Source organism: Ranitomeya variabilis, chromosome 1 (assembly GCF_051348905.1).
Source record: "Ranitomeya variabilis isolate aRanVar5 chromosome 1, aRanVar5.hap1, whole genome shotgun sequence".
NCBI lineage: Eukaryota > Metazoa > Chordata > Amphibia > Anura > Dendrobatidae > Ranitomeya > Ranitomeya variabilis.
Window position 1 is genome coordinate 379524494 of NC_135232.1, and position 20427 is coordinate 379544920.

A 20427-nucleotide genomic window follows, 5' to 3' on the forward strand; every position below is an offset into this window, starting at 1 on the left:
CCTCCCCCCTCACGCTCCACGCGGCGCGGCAATGGCAGTTTTTGGTGGCAATTCCCAATGCTCAGTCTTTTAGCACAAATCACTGTTCGGCACAGTTCTTAGGCGCACATGACCCGATTTTCAGGCTTTAGTAGATCCTGTTCGTGACTCCAAAATTGGATCGCCCCGTCAGGGCAGCGGGGTACTTGGTACCGGGTCCTGCGCTTCACAGGGGGATGTCACGGTGGCTGACCCGGTCCGTGGCCCTGGGACATCCGTATGAAAGGGAAAGGTCTTTAAAAGGATAAAGTTTGCGTTCGTGACACCACCTGTGGTATTTGGTCAGGATGACCGACGCTGCTTTAAGGGGTTCGCTGGGGTGATGTTATGGCAGCTAGATGGTATACCTTCCCACAGGTGAAGTATGTCCACAGGGCTTCCCGGTGTGTAGATGGTGAATGATGAGAGGCGCAGAGAAGAACGAGGACACAAGGTTGCAGTCTCCTTACCTTTACTGAAGACTTCAGCATCCACAGTCCAGGGCACTAGATCAAAGGGCAGGCAGAGCCTGGCCGGTTTGGAGGCAAGTCCAGAGTCCCCTTGTCCAGGTGGAAATCAGTAGCCTTCCCTTGCGCTGCAGTGTTGTAGTTCCTTACTGCCTAAGGCTTCACATAAGGTCCTCACAGATGAAATGTCTCTCTCTCTCTGTCCCCCGGATAGGATAGGACAAACCCGTATGACTGGTGGCTTGAGGCGGTTTATAGGGACTCTATCATGCCCCAGCCTCTAAGGGGTGCCACCGTGCCTCCTGGGTGTAGGGCGGACAGGTAGCGTGAAATTAGCTGTCCTGACGGTCTCTGGAGCAAGGCATAAAAGTCGTTACTCCCTCAGTGCTCCAGCTACCGGGATTCTGCGCCTCAGAAGGAGGCAGCCTGTGCAGGGCTGGTCCCCTTCTGGTATCCTCTCCTTTGCTCTGACTTCCTTTACGCTCTCTGCAATCTGTTCAGCTTTCTATCCGTCTGTTTCCTAGGAGCTGCAGCACTTTAGGCTGCAGGGCTCCTCTGCTTCCTTTCCCTCTGTCTTTCTGACAGGAACTGAACTGAACCCTCTCCCTCCAGATCAGGATGTTCTTATAGGGGAGTTCACCTTAAACAGGCTTAGAGCTCCCCCTTTTGGTCTGGAGTGTGAACATTTGCATGCATTGTCTTACCTGACAAAGAGTTCTCCTTCATTGCCTCCAAACGTAGCATCACTCTCACTCTCCCCGAGAGGAAAGCAATACCACTGCGACGACCAGGACCCTGGGGCGCCGCATTTGCGCCAGAAGCAGTGTGAAAGACTGGTGGAAAGTATGCCAAGAAGCATGAAAGCTGTGATTAAAAATCATGGTTATTCCACAAAATATTGATTTCTGAACTCTTCCTGAGTTAAAATATTAGTATTGCTTTCTTTGCATTATTTGAGGTCTGAAAGCACTGGGGTTTTTTTTTTTTTTTTGACCATTTTTCTTTGTCAGAAAATAAATTCAAAATTTATTGCTTGGAAATTCATTCGGAGACATGTTGTCAGAAAGTTTATAGAATAAAACAATAATTTACATTTTACTCAAAAATATACCTATAAAGAGAAAAATCAGACAAACTGAACATTTTGTAGTGGTCTCTTAATTTTTGCCAGAGCTGTATATATTTTTTTGCCATTAAATGTCATTTAGTACTCATAAAGGTTGTGGCTCGATTCTAAGTCTTGTGTTACAGCCAGGCAAAGCATAGGGATGCCCTTCTTCAGGCTTGGTGTTGACTTCAATAGCTTGCCATGTTTCTTTACTGAATACTATTTTCTTCTTTTCATGTAGAACTGAAGAAATGTTCTTGCATCTAAAGGAGGTGAATGAGAAAGTGTTCTACATAAAGGACTCCCTGATATCTCTGGACAGCCAGCTGGGACACTTACAAGACCTCTCAGCCTTAACAGTGGACACATTGAAAGTGATCTCAGCAGTGGATACATTACAAGTAGAAGAGGCCCTTATACAAGACCAAAAAACATTGTCATGTAAGAAGATTCCTCATAGTTGGAGTAATATGACGTGTTCTGAGAACAACAGACAAAGTAATTATTACAGCATGCCACCGTCGCTGCTGAGGACTTTAGCCAAGAGCCAGTGGCCTTCAGAGTGCCATGATCCCTCTAAGAAAACATGCTCTCTCCCTTTAGAAAATTGTAACGCAAAAGAATGTGAGACTGAAAGTGACACTGTCACTTCTGGAATATCATCAGGGAGCAAGTCTACTCCAATATATGGGAATTTTCTGCTTGTTCCTTCAAGTCCTGTTGGGATATCTTATTCTCATGAACCTGTTTTGGACTTCTCCGTTCCTGAAGTTTTTGATAGTGATGAAATCGATTACAAAGTTGACAAAATGAAAAATAGTATTTGTATATCTCCAACTGACCAAAACACCCATGGTCAAGAGGGTTCAGACAATGGTAATACAACAGTGAAACCCAAGGATGAGCTCAAGCTTCCAGACATAAGTGTTGGCCAAAATAATGTGGACAATGTTGGTGAAAAATTTCTTGTATCCACTGCTTCTACTGGAGGATTTATAAATTGGGCCTTTTCAGAAGAAGGTGAAGTTGGAGTTTTTAATGGTGACAAGAACCAAAAACTGTGCATTCACCCTAATCACTGTGAAGACTGCCAGTGTTTAAATAGCTTTAATCATGGTATCCATGTAAAGGACACAAATCTCCATTCTCAAAACTCTTATAGGAATTTATCAACTGATGACCAGCAGCAAAGCAGCTCATTTTGGGTAAGCCCTCTTCATATGAACTGGAATTTCCGAAAATCCAGTTTTAAAGGTCAAAAAGAAAAGAAAGATGGGAAGACAAGTACAATAAAAGGTATACACTACAGATGTATTTATAAAGCTAGCCCCTAAATAAATCAGAGGCCCCCGAGATCCTTAACTACCTTACTGCCATCCTATTTTAACTTTTTGGTTTTGTATATTTCTTTCTCAAATTTTATTTCAGAGTTTGCTAAATGTTCTGAATTTAGTCAAGTTGCAAGGGCTAAAGAGAAAATTCGGAACACTTTCAGAAGATCAAATAAAGAAAAGAAAAAACAAACTCAGCTTCAAGTGCCAGTAAGTCCAGCCAAGGGATTTGTAACCCTTACCATGCTTTACCGTATCTCCCAGTATTCATTGTCTATGGGTCCATGTAATAGATGACCTACATATGATACACTGATTTTGATATTAAGGGTCTGTTAAAATATAACTTTTACTAAATATCCTTAAATGAAATCTTAATAGCGTTGTTCAACCTATAATTTTTTTTTCTTTTTACAAACCACTGCCAACAGTCTAAATAATAAAAGAAATAATACTCGCCCTACTACTCATTCCTAGTTTCCAACTGGTCTCTTTTTACTAGGCTCTAGTGATGATGTGTTATATTGTCTTGTGACATCTGCAGCTATTCACCTACTGTAGTCATGATTTGTCAACCCCACTATGGTCACTACTGTCGCCAGTATTTAACTGCTATGGTCACATGTCAATTCTGGACTTACGATAACAGAGACTGGTAGGGGAACCAAGGAAGCATTGGCACAGGATCATCAGCATAATAAAATGAGTATTGGCCTAGTCTTTAAAAAAAAAAAGTTAAATAAAACATGATGGAGATGGACAATCCCTTTAAAGACAACTCCTTTCCATATAACTAATTGGGGCACAGATATGTCATAAAGGGGGGATCACCTGCAAATTTTCTCCTTCCCCAAAGCCAGAGACCACTCTTCAGAGGACAGGTCAGGTTAGCCACGGTTTACCACAACAAAATGGCCTCCAGTATCAAAGTGTTGTGATGAGAGAATGACAATAAGAAATCTGAGTTCACCCTGGAGGGAGTTTCCAATAATTCTCAAAAGTTGCTCATTAATTAATATGATCAACATGTATATTTTTAAAAACCATTTGAAGCAGTATTTCTTCCAGATCTTTTTCTTTAATTCCCGCTACTGCGTTTTTCATGGTCGTTGACCTGAAATGCTAAATTTGCTGGAAACAAATAAAAAAAAAAATACAAATTGATGTATTTTGGCTTTTTAATTTCTACTGTGGCGTTTATAACAACCTTTTACGAAATCGAGTGACTGAGAAATCTTATACTGCACGCTTGTTCCGCTCGATTTTCTGCTTATATTACCTAAGTGACTGTTTACTTTGTATGTTAGACAGTCTGCAGGATTAGGAGACCCATATTGTAATCTGTACATTTGTAGAAATGGATAGTTACATCACTCTTTCATTTGCCAGGTTTAAATTGACCTGATGACCTGATGCCAGTGGTAGATAAACTGTTCCTCTGCACAAATAAGATATCCTGTGCCTGGCCTTATTTCTGCCTCTTCGCTCCTGCAGGTGATTACAGTTGATAGTTGTTCCCAGAGCACCAAGATGAGCTCAGAACCGGCAGAATGCAGCAGCCTGGAGAAAGAAGAGGAGGAACTGAGCAAGAACAGGCTCTCGGTATCCAGTTTTAATCAGCTAAGTATGTGGCCACCTGCTGCTGAAAAACAATAATATCCTGTCCTAATATACATTAATCTCCCCAAGTAAGGAGCAGAGATACGAAGGCTCCTTACTTGTCTCCATGTACTTGGGCAAAATCAATTGCTTCAAAACAACAAGATTAAAGTCTTTGGACTTTGAAGTGGGGGCAAAATGCACAAAGTACATTAATACTACAACCTACTTTTTTACTGAACAGACCAATCACCGATAGGAAAGAAAAATGACTATCTAATATTGAGAAAAAGTGCCATTTTTTCCAGCAACAGAATAACTTATTTACGGGCTGTGCCTAGGGTTGCATTCATGTTCATGGCATGTCTGAAATTGCAGCTCCACTCCAATTCCAGACACAACAGTAGTTAACAATGGTGCTGTTTCTAGAAGACGGTAGCCATGTTTTCTAATCTCATACAACCACCTTCCCATCATAGGCAGTTGTCTATCAATGCAGCGCCCATAGCACCCGATGCATGTGCAATACACAGATGAATCCGCGGTTACTGCACCTCCCTACATAACACATGGTCACCTTCATCTGCTCACTGCACAAGCGCAGAAGATTCCTGACTGCTCATGAATACAGAACAACCCGTGTGACCAATCACATGTAGACTACTTTTTATGATTCTGTTTTTTTATGCTGCAAGAGAATTTTTGGAAAGGGTCCTGTAAAACATTAATGGCCTTATTCAGATATCAGTATTTTTCACATATACATAGAAAATGCTACCGGTATCATCAGTGTATTGGATCCGTGGGTCATCAGTACTTGGTCCTTGTGTCATCTGTGTTTCTTCATCATACTTCAGTGTATTGTATCCGTGAGTCATCCGTGTTTCTTCATTATACATCAGTGTATTGGATCCGTGAGTCATCACTGTTTGGCCCATGTGTCATCAGTGTTTCTTCATCATAAATCAGTCTATTGGATCTGTGAGTCGTCAGTATTTGGCCCATGTGTCATCAGTGTTTCTTCATCATAAATCTGATTATTGGATCCGTGAATCATCAGTGTTTGGCCCACGTGTCATCAGCGTTGCTTCATCATAAATCCGTCTATTGGATCCGTGAGTCATTTGTGTTTGGCCCACGTGTCATCAGCGTTGCTTCATCATAAATCCGTCTATTGGATCCGTGAGTCATTTGTGTTTGGCCCACGTGTCATCAGCGTTGCTTCATCATAAATCAGTCTATTGGATCCGTGAGTCATTTGTGTTTGGCCCATGTGTCATCAGTGTTTCTTCATCATAAATCAGTCTATTGGATCCGTGAGTCATCAGTGTTTGGTCCATGTGTCATCAGCGTTTTTTCATCATAAATCAGTCTATTGGATCCGTGAGTCATCATTGTTTGGCCCATGTGTCATCAGTGTTTTTTCATCATAAATCAGATTATTGGATCCGTGGGTCATCAGTGTTTGGCCCATGTGTCATCAGTGTTTCTTCATCATAAATCAGTGTATTGGATCTGTGAGTCATCAGTGTTTGGCCCATGTGTCATCAGTGTTTCTTCATCATAAATCAGTGTATTGGATCCGTGAGTCATCAGTGTTTGGCCCATGTGTCATCAGTGTTTCTTCATCATAAATCAGTCTATTGGATCCGTGAGGCATCAGTGTTTGGTCCATGTGTCATCAGTGTTTCTTTATCATACATCAGTGTATTGGATCCTGGAGTCATCAGTGTTTCTTCATCATACATCAGTGTATTGGATCCGTGAGTCATTGGTGTTTGGTCCATGTGTCATCAGTGTTTCTTCATCATACATCTGTGTATTGGATCCGTAGGTCATCAGTGTTTGGTCCATGTGTCATCTGTGTTTTTTTTCATCATACATTAGTGTATGGATAAATAAATAAATGGCATAGCTTCTCCTATCCTTTCCAACATTAAGACTGGTCAACACACTGATCTCATCTATGTGCTGTACGTGTTTTTCATGGACCCATAAAATTGTATTGTTACTTTTCATCTGTGCTGCTGGGAACAAAAAGGACATGTCCCCGTGAGTTTTTCATGGATATACAGTTTGTGAAAAAACATGGACATGTGAACAGCCACATAGATTATAATGGATAAAGTGCTGTATCCATGAAAAACATGGATACAACACTCATGTGCTACTTGGATGTCTGAATGAGGCCTAAAGAAACCTTGGACAAAACTGATACTGTTATGTCTAGTGCATAGAGACCCCCTACTTCCACAGACCCTGCTGAACATTGGGTGCCAGTTTTGCTTGGATGTCTGAGTGACTACATCCTAATCCTCATTACTGGCCATCCAAATATATTAGATCCACTATTAATACTTTGTTTGTGTAGTGTTTTTTATGTCTAGTGGATTCAAATGCAATATCTGTAGCGTCTAGTCGTGTTCCATATATTATTGTGGTGTATATAGTTTTAGCCAATAAATCTATGGTATCTAATGGACACTTATCTATCCAGCTTCCCATCACTAGAACCTGAAAAAAGCCAACCATAGCATAAAAGTATTAGTTGTACATCATGTACAGTACCTGCTAGAAATGTAACTCTTCTCTAATACCCCCTTCCTTGTATCTTGCACCATTTCTGAGTTGGGAAAGCAGGGCCAACGTATCACTTTAATTTCCAGTCTCATGTGGACATTTATGTGAATGTAGATGGAGACACACAGGTTGTTCTTACTTTACTTTTTGACCAGGATTGGAACACATGACGTATGTTCGGCAGCAACTAAAGGCTCAAGAAATTGGAAGAAATCTACTACAGACAAATGAATACTTAAGGCATTCCCGAGAGGTGAGTGCAGACGAGGAAATGCTTGTAGGGTTACATTCACACATCCGTGTCTATTTTTATATCCGTATAAAACGGACTGTTTTTCTTGCATGTATCATCCATGTTCTATCCATTTTTTTCTCATCTGTTTTTGTTCACTGAAGTAATTAGATTGTCTGAAATCTTTTATCCATTGATTCTTAACCATTGTTTAGAGTCAATTGCTAAAAATGGATAAAAAACAGATGGAACTGCGAAGTACAAAGTATGTCTTCATTGTGTCATCTGTTTTACACCAATCCTTATAGACTTTAATGGCTGAGACTGAGTCGTAAAATGATGAGAGTAGCACATGCTCTGAGCCTCACAGACCGGAGACATTCAAGTGCTTCTCGCAAAATTAGAATATCATCAAAAAGTTAATTTATTTCAGTTCTTCAATACAAAATGTTAAAATCATATATTATATAGAGTAATTACAGAGTGATCTATTTCAAGTGTTTATTTCTGTTAATGTTGATGATTATGGCTTACAGCCAATGAAAGCCCTAAAGTTATTACATAGTTATTAAGGTTGAAGGAAGACTTTAAGTCCATCTAGTTCAACCCATAGGCTAACCGAACATGCCCTAACATGTTGATCCAGAGGAAGGCAAAAAAAACCCATGTGGCAAAGAGTAAGCTCCACATTGGGGGAAAAAATTCCTTCCCGACTCCACATACGGCAATCAGACTAGTTCCCTGGATCAACGCCCTATCAAGGAACCTAGTGTATATACCCTGTAACATTATACTTTTCCAGAAAGTATAAATAATGGTCTATCAATGACTGTACTTAATTCCCGCAGCACTCGAGGGTGTATCTCATCCGGGCCCGGAGATTTGTCAATTTTAGTGATTTTTAGATGCCGCCGTACTTCCTGCTGGGTTAAGCAGGTGACATTTAACCCCTTAATCCCGTATGACGTACTATCCCGTCAAGGTGACCTGGGACTTAATTCCCGGTGACGGGATAGTACGTCATACGCGATCGGCCGCGCTCACGGGGGGAGCGCGGCCGATCGCGGCCGGGTGTCGGCTGCATATCGCAGCTGACATCCGGCACTATGTGCCAGGAGCGGTCACGGACCGCCCCCGGCACATTAACCCCCGGCACACCGCGATCAAACATGATCGCGGTGTACCGGCGGTACAGGGAAGCATCGCGCAGGGAGGGGGCTCCCTGCGGGCTTCCCTGAGACGATCGGTACAAGGTGATGTACTCACCTCGTACCGAACGTCTTCTCCCTGCAGGCCCCGGATCCAAAATGGCCGAGGGGCTGTATCCGGGTCCTGCAGGGAGCACTTCCGGGTCGGAGCAGGCTGCAGATGAAAGCTGCAGCCTGCTCCGATGAAAGGATGATCGCGGATCTCATAGAGTGCTGTGCACACTATCAGATCTGCGATCTGTGATGTCCCCCCCTGGGACAAAGTAAAAAAGTAAAAAAAAAAATTTCCACATGTGTAAAAAAAAAAATAAAAAAATTCCTAAATAAATAATAATAAAAAAAAAAATATTATTCCCATAAATACATTTCTTTATCTAAAAAAAACAAACAAAAACAATAAAAGTACACATATTTAGTATCGCCGTGTCCGTAACGACCCAACCTATAAAACTGGCCCACTAGTTAACCCCTTCAGTAAACACCGTAAGAAAAAAAAAAAAAAAACGAGGCAAAAAACAACGCTTTATTACCATACCGCCGGACAAAAAGTGGAATAACACGCGATCAAAAAGACGGATATAAATAACCATGTTACCGCTGAAAACGTCATCTTGTCCCGCAAAAAACGAGCCGCCATACAGCATCATCAGCAAAAAAATAAAAAAGTTATAGTCCTCAGAATAAAGCGATGCCAAAATAATTATTTTTTCTATAAAATAGTTTTTATCGTATAAAAGCGTCAAAACATAAAAAAATGATATAAATGAGGTATCGCTGTAATCGTACTGACCCGACGAATAAAACTGCTTTATCAATTTTACCAAGCGCAGAACGGTATAAACGCCTCCCCCAAAAGAAATTCATGAATAGCTGGTTTTTGGTTATTCTGCCTCACAAAAATCGGAATAAAAAGTGATAAAAAATGGTCACGTGTCCGAAAATGTTACCAATAAAAACGTCAACTCGTCCCGCAAAAAACAAGACCTCACATGACTCTGTGGACCAAAATGTGGAAAAATTATAGGTCTCAAAATGTGGAGACGCAAAAACTTTTTTGCTATAAAAAGCGTCTTTTAGTCTGGTTTCACACTTGCGTTTTTATCTGCATGCGTTTTTTAAAAAAACCACGTGTGAAAAAATGCATGTAAACGCGGTAAAACGCATGCGTTTTTATAGAAAAACACAAGAAAACAAGAAAAAAACAAAAAACCCTAACCCTACCCCTAACCCTACCCCTAACCTGAAATACGTGGCACTGAAATACGTGGCACTGAAATATACGTTTATATACGTATATAAGTGCCACGATATTTCAGTGGCCACGTATATAAGTGCCACGTATATAAGTGCCACGTATTTAAGTGCCACGTATTTAAGTGCCACGTATTTAAGTGCCACGTATTTAAGTGCCACGTATTTAAGTGCCACGTGTTTAAGTGCCACGTATTTAAGTGCCACGTATTTAAGTGCCACGTATTTAAGTGCCACGTATTTCAGTGCCACGTATTTCAGTGCCACGTATTTACGTGCCACGTATTTACGTGCCACGTATTTTTCAGTGCCTGAAATACGTGGCACTGAAATACGTGGCACTGAAATATCGTGGCACTGAAATACGTGGCACTTAAATACGTGGCTCTTAAATACGTGGCACTTATATACGTGGCACTTATATACGTGGCACTTATATACGTGGCACTTATATAAGTGGCACTTATATACGTGGCACTTATATACGTGGCACTTATATACGTGGCACTTATATACGTGGCACTTATATACGTGGCACTTATATACGTGGCACTTATATACGTGGCACTTATATACGTGGCACTTATGACTGTCAGAAAATGTTCAGTAAACGGTTAGGGGTGAGGTTAGGGGTAGGGTTTCAGGTAGAATTGGGGAGTTTCCACTGTTCAGGCACATCAGGGGCTCTCCAAACGCGACATGGCGTCCAATCTCAATTCCAGCCAATTCTGCGTTGAAAAAGTAAAACAGTGCTCCTTCCCTTCCGAGGTCTCCCGTGCGTCCAAAAAGGGGTTTACCCCAACATATGGGGTATCAGCGTACTAGGGACAAATTGAACAACAACTTCTGGGGTCCAAGTTCTCTTGTTATCCTTGGGAAAATAAAAATTTGGGGGGCTAAAAATCATTTTTGTGGGAAAAAAAATATGTTTTATTTTCACGGCTCTGCGTTGTAAACTGTAGTGAAACACTTGGGGGTTCAAAGTTCTCACAACACATCTAGATAAGTTCCTTGGGAGGTCTAGTTTCCAATATGGGGTCACTTGTGGGGGGTTTGTACTATTTGGGTACATCAGGGGCTCTGCAAATGCAACGTGACGCCTGCAGACCAATCCATTTAAGTCTGCAGTCCAAATGGCGCTCCTTCCCTTCCGAGCTCTGTCATGCGCCCAAACAGTGGTTCCCCCCCACATAGGGGGTATCAGCGTACTCAGGACAAATTGGACAACAACTTTTAGGGTCCAATTTATCCTGATACCCTTGTGAAAATACAAAACTGGGGGCTAAAAAATCATTTTTGTGAAAAAGAAAAATAATTTTTATTTTCACGGCTCTGCGTTATAAACTGTAGTGAAACACTTGGGGGTTCAAAGTTCTCACAACACATCTAGATAAGTTCCTTGGGGGGTCTAGTTTCCAATATGGGGTCACTTGTGGGGGGTTTGTACTGTTTGGGTACATCAGGGGCTCTGCAAATGCAACGTGATGCCTGCAGACCAATCCATTTAAGTCTGCATTCCAAATGGCGCTCCTTCCCTTCCGAGCTCTGTCATGCGCCCAAACAGTGGTCCCCCCCCACATAGGGGGTATCAGCGTACTCAGGACAAATTGGACAACAACTTTTACGGTCCAATTTATCCTGATACCCTTGTGAAAATACAAAACTGGGGGCTAAATTTCATTTTTGTGAAAAAAAAAAAAAAAATTATTTTCACGGCTCTGCGTTATAAACTGTAGTGAAACACTTGGGGGTTCAAAGTTCTCACAACACATCTAGATAAGTTCCTTGGGGGGTCTAGTTTCCAATATGGGGTCACTTGTGGGGGGTTTGTACTGTTTGGGTACATCAGGGGCTCTGCAAATGCAACGTGACGCCTGCAGACCAATCCATTTAAGTCTGCATTCCAAATGGCGCTCCTTCCCTTCCGAGCTCTGTCATGCGCCCAAACAGTGGTCCCTCCCCACAAATGGGGTATCAGCGTACTCCAGACAAATTGGACAACAACTTTTGGGGTCCAATTTATCCTGATACCCTTGTGAAAATACAAAACTGGGGGCTAAAAAATCATTTTTGTGAAAAAAAAAATAATTTTTATTTTCACGGCTCTGCGTTATAAACTGTAGTGAAACACTTGGGGGTTCAAAGCTCTCAAAACACATCTAGATAAGTTCCTTAGGGGGTCTACTTTCCAAAATGGTGTCACTTGTGGGGTTTTTTTAATGTTTAGGCACATCAGGGGCTCTCCAAATGCAACATGGCATCCCATCTTAATTCCAGTCAATTTTGCATTGAAAAGTCAAATAGCGCTCCTTCCCTTCCGAGCTCTGCTATGCACCCAAACAGTGGTTTACCCCCACATATGGGGTATCGTCGTACTCAGGACAAATTGCACAACAACTTTTGTGGTCTAATTTCTTCTCTTACCCTTGGGGAAATAAAAAAATGGGGGTGAAAAGATCATTTTTGTGAAAAAATATGATTTTTTATTTTTACGGCTCTGCATTATAAACTTCTGTGAAGCACTTGTTGGGTCAAAGTGCTCAACACACATCTAGATAAGTTCCTTAAGGGGTCTACTTTCCAAAATGGTGTCACTCGTGGGGGGTTTCAATGTTTAGGCACATTAGGGGCTCTCCAAACGCAACATGGCGTCCCATCTCAATTCCAGTCAATTTTGCATTGAAAAGTCAAATGGCGCTCCTTCCCTTCTGAGCTCTGCCCTGCGCCCAAACAATGGTTTACACCCACATATGGGGTATCAGTGTACTCAGGACAAACTGCACAACAATTTTTGGGGTCCAATTTCTTCTCTTACCCTTGGGAAAATAAAAAATTGGGGGTGAAAAGATCATTTTTGTGAAAAAATATGATTTTTTATTTTTACGGCTCTGCATTATAAACTTCTGTGAAGCACTTGTTGGGTCAAAGTGCTCAACACACATCTAGATAAGTTCCTTAAGGGGTCTACTTTCCAAAATGGTGTCACTCGTGGGGGGTTTCAATGTTTAGGCACATTAGGGGCTCTCCAAACGCAACATGGCGTCCCATCTCAATTCCAGTCAATTTTGCATTGAAAAGTCAAATGGCGCTCCTTCCCTTCTGAGCTCTGCCCTGCGCCCAAACAATGGTTTACACCCACATATGGGGTATCAGTGTACTCAGGACAAACTGCACAACAATTTTTGGGGTCCAATTTCTTCTCTTACCCTTGGGAAAATAAAAAATTGGGGGTGAAAAGATAATTTTTGTGAAAAAATATGATTTTTTATTTTTACGGCTCTGCATTATAAACTTCTGTAAAGCACTTGTTGGGTCAAAGTGCTCACCACACATCTAGATAAGTTCCTTAGGGGGTCTACTTTCCAAAATGGTGTCACTTGTTAGGGGTTTCAATGTTTAGGCACATCAGGGGCTCTCCAAATGCAACATGGCGTCCCATCTCAATTCCAGTCAATTTTGCATTGAAAAGTCAAATGGCGCTCCTTTGCTTCCAAGCTCTGCCATGCGCCCAAACTGTGGTTTACCCCCACATATGGGGTATCAGCGTACTCAGGACAAATTGTACAACAACTTTTGGGGTCTATTTTCTCCTGTTACCCTTGGTAAAATAAAACAAATTGGAGCTGAAATAAATTTTGTGTAAAAAAAAGTTAAATGTTCATTTTTATTTAAACATTCCAAAAATTCCTGTGAAACACCTGAAGGGTTAATAAACTTCTTGAAAGTGGTTTTGAGTACCTTGAGGGGTGCAGTTTTTAGAATGGTGTCACACTTGGGTATTTTCTATCATATAGACCCGTCAAAATGACTTCAAATGAGATGTGGTCCCTAAAAAAAAATGGTGTTGTAAAAATGAGAAATTGCTGGTCAACTTTTAACCCTTATAACTCCGTCACAAAAAAAAATTTTGGTTCCAAAATTGTGCTGATGTAAAGTAGACATGTGGGAAATGTTATTTATTAAGCATTTTGTGTGACATATGTCTGTGATTTAAGGGCATAAAAATTCAAAGTTGGAAAATTGCGAAATTTTCAAAATTTTCGCCAAATATTCATTTTTTTCACAAATAAACGCAAGTTATATCGAATAAATTTTACCACTATCATGAAGTACAATATGTCACAAGAAAACAATGTCAGAATCGCCAAGATCCGTTGAAGCGTTCCAGAGTTATAACCTCATAAAGGGACAGTGGTCAGAATTGTAAAAATTGGCCCGGTCATTAACGTGCAAACCACCCTCGGGGCTTAAGGGGTTAATTGGGAATTTTTATCTCTAGTCATTTTGTCTGCCATGGGATTTTCTTTTGTAAATACTGATTGAAAAAAGTCATTTAGCATATTGGCTTTTTCCTCATCCTCATCCACCATTTCACCCAGACTATTTTTAAGGGGGCCAACACTGTCATTTTTTAGTTTCTTACTATTTATATAGTTAAAGAATATTTTGGGATTATTTTTACTCTCTCTGGCAATGAGTCTCTCTGTCTCAATCTTTGCTGCCTTGATTTGCTTTTTACAGAATTTATTTAATTTTCTGTATTTATTTAATGCCTCCTCACTACCTACTTCCTTTAATTCTCTAAATGCTTTCTTTTTGTCACTTATTGCGCCCCTTACAGCTCTATTTTGCCATATTGGTTTCCTCCTATTTCTAGTATGTTTATTCCCATACGGTATATACTGTGCACAGGTCCTATCCATGATGCTAATAAACGTCTCCCATTTTCTTTGTGTACTTTTATGTCTCAGGATATCGTCCCAGTTAATTGCACCAAGATCCTCTCTCATCCGTTGGAAATGTGCCCTCCTGAAGTTTAGTGTCCTTGTTACCCCTCTACTACACATCTTATTAAAGGATACATGAAAACTTATTATTTTGTGATCACTATTCCCCAAGTGACCCCCAACTCTTATATTTGATATTAGGTCTGGCCTGTTGGTTAATATTAGGTCTAGCAGTGCCCCCCTCCTTGTTGGGTCCTGAACCAGTTGTGAAAGGCAATTGTCTCTCATAGTTGTCAAAAACCGATTACCTTTGCTGGAACTGCAGGTTTCTGTTCCCCAATCTATTTCAGGGTAGTTGAAGTCCCCCATAATAATGACTTCTCCTTGAGTCGCAGCTTCATCTATTTGCTTTATGAGAATATTCTCCATTGCTTCCATTATTTTTGGAGATTTATAACAAACCCCTATCAGTAATTTATTATTTTTTCCCCGTCCCCTTATCTCCACCACAGGGACTCTACATTTTCATTAAATTCACTTATATTATCACGCAGGATGGGTTTTAAGGACGATTTTACATATAGACACACCCCTCCCCCTCGCTTATCTGTATGGTCATTTCTGAACAGGCTATAGCCCTGCAAGTTAACAGCCCAGTCATGGCTCTCATCCAGCCATGTTTCAGATATCCCCACCATGTCATAATTATGCTCCAACAACATTAGTTCTAATTCGTCCATTTTGTTGGCGAGGCTTCTGGCATTAGTATACATGCACTTGATGTTCCTCTCTGTACCTCTATTCTTTCTTAAATTATTAACTGTTCTAACCCTACCTCCCATGCCACCGCCACCCCCAACTTCCTTATTTGTGCCCAGGTCTCTATCTGCACTATCTTCCCCTCCTATAAATTGAATACCCTCCCCCCAATCCCTAGTTTAAACACTCCTCCAACCTTCTAGCCATTTTCTCCCCCAGCACAGCTGCACCTTCCCCACTGAGGTGCAGCCCGTCCCTAGCGTAGAGCCTGTAGCCAACTGAGAAGTCGACCCAGTTCTGCAGGAACCCAAACCCCTCCTTCCTACACCAATTATTGAGCCACTTATAAACCTCCCTAATCTCCCGTTGCCTCTCTGGCGTGGCACGTGGTACAGGCAGTATTTCGTAAAATACCACGTTGGAGGTCCTTGCTTTCAGCTTGCAGCCTAATTCCCTGAATTCATCTTCCACCTACCTCTAACTTTGTCATTTGTGCCAATGTGCACCATGACCTCTGGGTTCTCACCAGCCCCTCCCAGTAATCTGTCCACCCGATCAGCGATGTGTCGGACTCGAGTGCCAGGTAGGCAGCACATCGTTCGACGATCCCTGTCTTTGTGACAGATTGCCCTATCTGTTCCCCTAATAATTGAGTCCCCCCCTACCAGTACCAGTCTGGCCTGCCATGCTCTCCTATTTCCCTCCTTACTGGAGCAGTCACTCCTCCGGCTTTCAGAGGACATGCCTGGCTGCAGCAGTGCTACCCCTGTACTGGCATCCCCCTCATCTGCCAACTTAGCAAACTTGTTAGGGTGTGCCAGATCAGGACTAGCCTCCCTGGCACTCTTCCCTCTACCCCGCTTCCTAAATGTCACCCAGCTTGCTACTTCACTGTCCTGCAGCTCCATTCTACCATCCCCCCCCCCCTCATCTATCCCATTGAGCGTCTGCTCAGTGAGCAGAAGACTCCTTTCCATGTTGTCAATGGATCTCAGTGTTGCCAGCTGCACATTTAGATCCAGAATCTGGGCTTCCAAATGCTCAACGTGCTCACATCTCGCACAGCAGTATGCACCCTCGACCGGCTGATCAAGGACTGCATACATGTGGCAAGATGTGCACTGGATGGCATTAACAATAGTGGATCACATTTCCTAATGGGGATTGCACCACACAGAAACGTTAAATAAAAAATAAATACAAAGTATTAATAAAAAACAGACAGCAATTCCTCCCTTGGAAACTCCCTGATTCCAAAGTCGCTGAATCACAAGTCACACTTACCGCCGTCCACACTTACACTCAGGTCACACTCAGCTCGTTCACACTTGCTATGCTGAAGATTTATAGATTTTTTTTTCTCTATTTCCCTTCAACAGCAATCCACCTTGCTGTTCAAATGCACTTCCAAAAAGGACTTGAGCCCCAAACAGCTGCCCCTTATAAACCCTTAATTATGAGCCCCCACCCTAAGTTAACCCCTTGTGAATATAGCTACTCCCAATTCCGCAACCCACACCAATTCACACAGGTATTTGTTAAAGGCTTTCCAAATACCTCTTCACTGAATCACAAGTCACACTTACCGCCGTTCACACTTACGCTCAGGTCACACTCAGCTCGTTCAACCTCGCTATGCTGAAGATTTATAGATTTTTTTTTCTCTATTTCCCCTCAACAGCAATCCACCTTGCTGTTCAAATGCACTTCCAAAAAAAAAAGGAAAAAAAAAAAAAAATCTCAGTAAATTAGAATAATTAGCAAAAAACACCTGCAAAGACTTCCTAAGCATTTACAAAGGTCCCTTAGTCTGTTTCAGTAGGCTCATGGGGAAGACTGCTAACTTGACAGATGTCCAGAAGACAGTCATTGACACACTCCACAAAGAGGGTAAGCCACAAAAGGTCATTGCTAAAGAAGCTGGCTGTTCACAAAGTGCTGAATCCAAGCATATTAATGGAAAGTTGAGTAGAAGGAAAAAGTGTGGTAGAAAAAGGTGCACAAACAACCGGGATAACCGCAGCCTTGAAAGGATTAAGAAAAGCCATTAAAATTTTTTGGGGAGATTCACAAGGAGTGGACTGCTGCTGGAGTCATTGCTTCAAGAGCCACCATACACAGGCGTATCCAGGACATGGGCTACAAGTGTCGTCTTCCTTGTGTCAAGCCACTCATGACCAATAGACAACGCCAGAAGCGTCTTACCTGGGCCAAGGAGATAAAGAATTGGACTGTTGCTCAGTGGTCCAAGGTGTTGTGTTAAGATGAAAGTCAATTTTGCATTTCATTTGGAAATCAAGGTCCCAAAGTCTGGAGGAAGAGTGGAGAGGCACACAATCCAAGCTGCTTGAGGTCTAGTGTGAAGTTTCCACAATCGGTGATGATTTGGGGAGCCATGTCATCTGCTGGTCTAGATCCACTGTGTTTTATCAAGACCAAAGTCAGCGTAGCAGTCTACCAGAAAATTTTACAGCACTTCATGCTTTCCTCTGCCGACAAGCTTTTTGGAAATGGAGATTTCATTTTCCAGCAGGACTTTGAATCTGTCCATACTGCCCAAAGTAACAATACCTGGTTTAAAAAACAATATAACTGTTCTTGATTGGCCAGAAAACTTGCCTGACCTTAACCCCATAGAAAATCTATAGGGTATTGTCAAGAGGAAGATGAGACACCAGACCCAACAATGCAGACAAGGTGAAGGCTGCTATCAAAGCAACCTGGGCTTCCATAACACCTCAGCAGTGCCACAGGCTGATTGCCTCCATGCCAAGCCGCATTGATGCAGTAATTGACGCAAAAGGAGCCCCGACCAAGTAATGAGTGCACTTACTGAACATACATTTCAGTAGGCCATCATTTCGGATTTTGTAATCATTTTTCAAGCTGGTGTTAAAAAGTATTCTAATTTACTGAGATAATGACTTTTGGGTTTTCATCTCAACATAAACAGAAGTAAACACTTGAAATAGATCACTCTGTGTGAAATGACTCTATATAATATATGAAATTCTCTTTTTGTATGGAAGAACTGAAATAAATTAACTTTTTGATGATATATTCTAATTTTGTGAGAAGCACCTGTAGACCTGTTATTAAAACTGATGTGTGGGTGGCTCAATGAAACCTATGGGACCATGTGCTTAGGACATGTCACATGGATATGTGAATATAGAGAGGGTGCAACCATCTTTACTGGTAATAAAAAATGTAAAATAAGCTTTGCACTTGAAGAGGTGTTCTTAACTTGTTTCCTTCAGGAGCACACTGCTCCTGGCCATTGGTGTCCCTTTGCTGGGGGAATGGTATGCTCTTTAAAGATTGACAATTTGGATTAGCAGCATGGTTGTGTTACTGATCTAGACTGAGGACTCTCCAATGTGGCTTCAAAGCATCACGAGGAGGCTCTAAAGCAATGTTTCCCAACTTTGGTCCTCAAGAGCCACCGACAGGTCATGTTTTCAGGATTTTCTTAGTATTGCCAGGTGATGGAATTCTTGCCTGTCCTGGTGGTGCAATTATCACCTGGCAATACTAATGGAATCCTGAAAACATTACCTGTTGGTGGCGCTTGATGACTGGAGTTGGGGAACACTGCTCTAAAGCATAGAGCCTGCTAGCGATGCAAACTACTTACCTTGCTACCATAGAAGAGATATTCCTCATCTCCTGGGGAATTATGTGGACTGTTATTCAACCATCTTCAGCCTCTAACAGCCGCAAGTGAAGAAGAGCTGTGCGTGTGGCTGTTAGCCTGTCAAATGCTACTTTCAATAGCAGAGGTCAACGTATTGGTGTAACCTTTGCAACCACACAGAACCCATTTCTGCTTCCAAAACATGTGGAATTGTGCATTATAAGGAGCTATGTATTCTGCAGCCCTGTTCTGCGTATGTCCACCAGTGGTCAGTATGTACCAGTAGTATTTCCAGCGCGCCTTCCTGGGAATGCGCTGTCCTAACTGCCCATTTCCCCCCACGTGACTCTGACAGGTTGCCATGACATCCAGGGGTCTACTGAGGAGAAGTCCTGTGGCTGGATTTCAAAAGAAGCTGTGGTTTTTGCTATACACAGCAATAGCATATACCATACGCAGTGATCTTAGGTCCCTAACTTAAAGTAGTGAAAAAAAAATCATCAATTTATATTAAAAAAAACAAAACAAGTTTTTTATGTCCACAATTGTACTGACCTGGAAAATCATATTGCCAGGTTATTTTTTTTACCGCATAAGGAACGCCATAAAAACAGGCACCAGAAAACAACTGTGAAATTGTAGTTTTTTCCCCCCAATTTCACTGCAGTTGGAATTTTTTTTTCTTGTTTGTGCATCACGTAGTAAACAGGATGATGACATTCAAAGGTACAATCTGTCCTTTTAAAAAAAACAAAACACGCCTCATAAGGTTTTTTTTACGGAAAAAATAAAGTTCTGGCTTTTGCAAGAAGGAGGGGGGGGGGGAACAAAAAAGAATACTTATATTAAAAAAAAAAAAATCGAACATAAAGGAATAGATTTGTTGATGAGGTCACATGTGACTTTTTATGCAACTTCAATAATGATTGATAAGTATTCAGTCCATTATATAATTTGTAGAAAGCTGAATGTGTTTTCTAATGATTAATGGAGCAGTGGATATTTTTCGCTAGCCTACATAACGACTTCTGGTCTTTTTTAGGAGCTACACAATAGCACCGCTCAGCTGAAAAGGAGTTCGTTGTAAGTACATGAATCAAGACAAATGAGTGACTGTGATTCTGTAGATTTACCTTCTGTTTTACTAGAGCGGTAGTATTTGGATTAGCCACTTGAAGAACATTATGAGGACGCAGCCTCCACACTTTGACGATGTATTAAGCCTCTTATACAATCATTCATCGCCCAGTGCGCTAAATACGTTCATTCATTGACCAATGCAGGAGATCTGTTGAAAGATTATGTAATAAGACTGAATGTGGCAGAGATTAACAGTGGGTTGTTATGTAAGGAAATGATGTGACCAACAGTAGATATTAATTGATTTTATAAATCTAACTCGAGAAAATGAATCTGCAATGTGTTTGTGTATTGAGTTTTGTAGCTTTTATGAAATACAGGTGGTAGAGCAATAGGGGCTCTTTTAGATTTAACTGGTTAAATTGTCATA

At 41.5% G+C, this 20427-nt stretch overlaps 1 protein-coding gene across 2 annotated transcripts in view; it reads left to right on the plus strand.

The window, feature by feature from the left end:
• Positions 1 to 20427, plus strand: part of TRPM6 (transient receptor potential cation channel subfamily M member 6) — a 292688-nt gene that overhangs the window by 181342 nt on the left and 90919 nt on the right. For both annotated transcript variants that reach the window (XM_077249032.1, XM_077249033.1), the window contains exons 26-30: positions 1835 to 2889; positions 3022 to 3134; positions 4419 to 4548; positions 7259 to 7356; positions 19960 to 20000. In XM_077249032.1, coding sequence (XP_077105147.1) covers positions 1835 to 2889; positions 3022 to 3134; positions 4419 to 4548; positions 7259 to 7356; positions 19960 to 20000 — 1437 coding nt within the window. The remainder of the gene's footprint in view (positions 1 to 1834; positions 2890 to 3021; positions 3135 to 4418; positions 4549 to 7258; positions 7357 to 19959; positions 20001 to 20427) is intronic.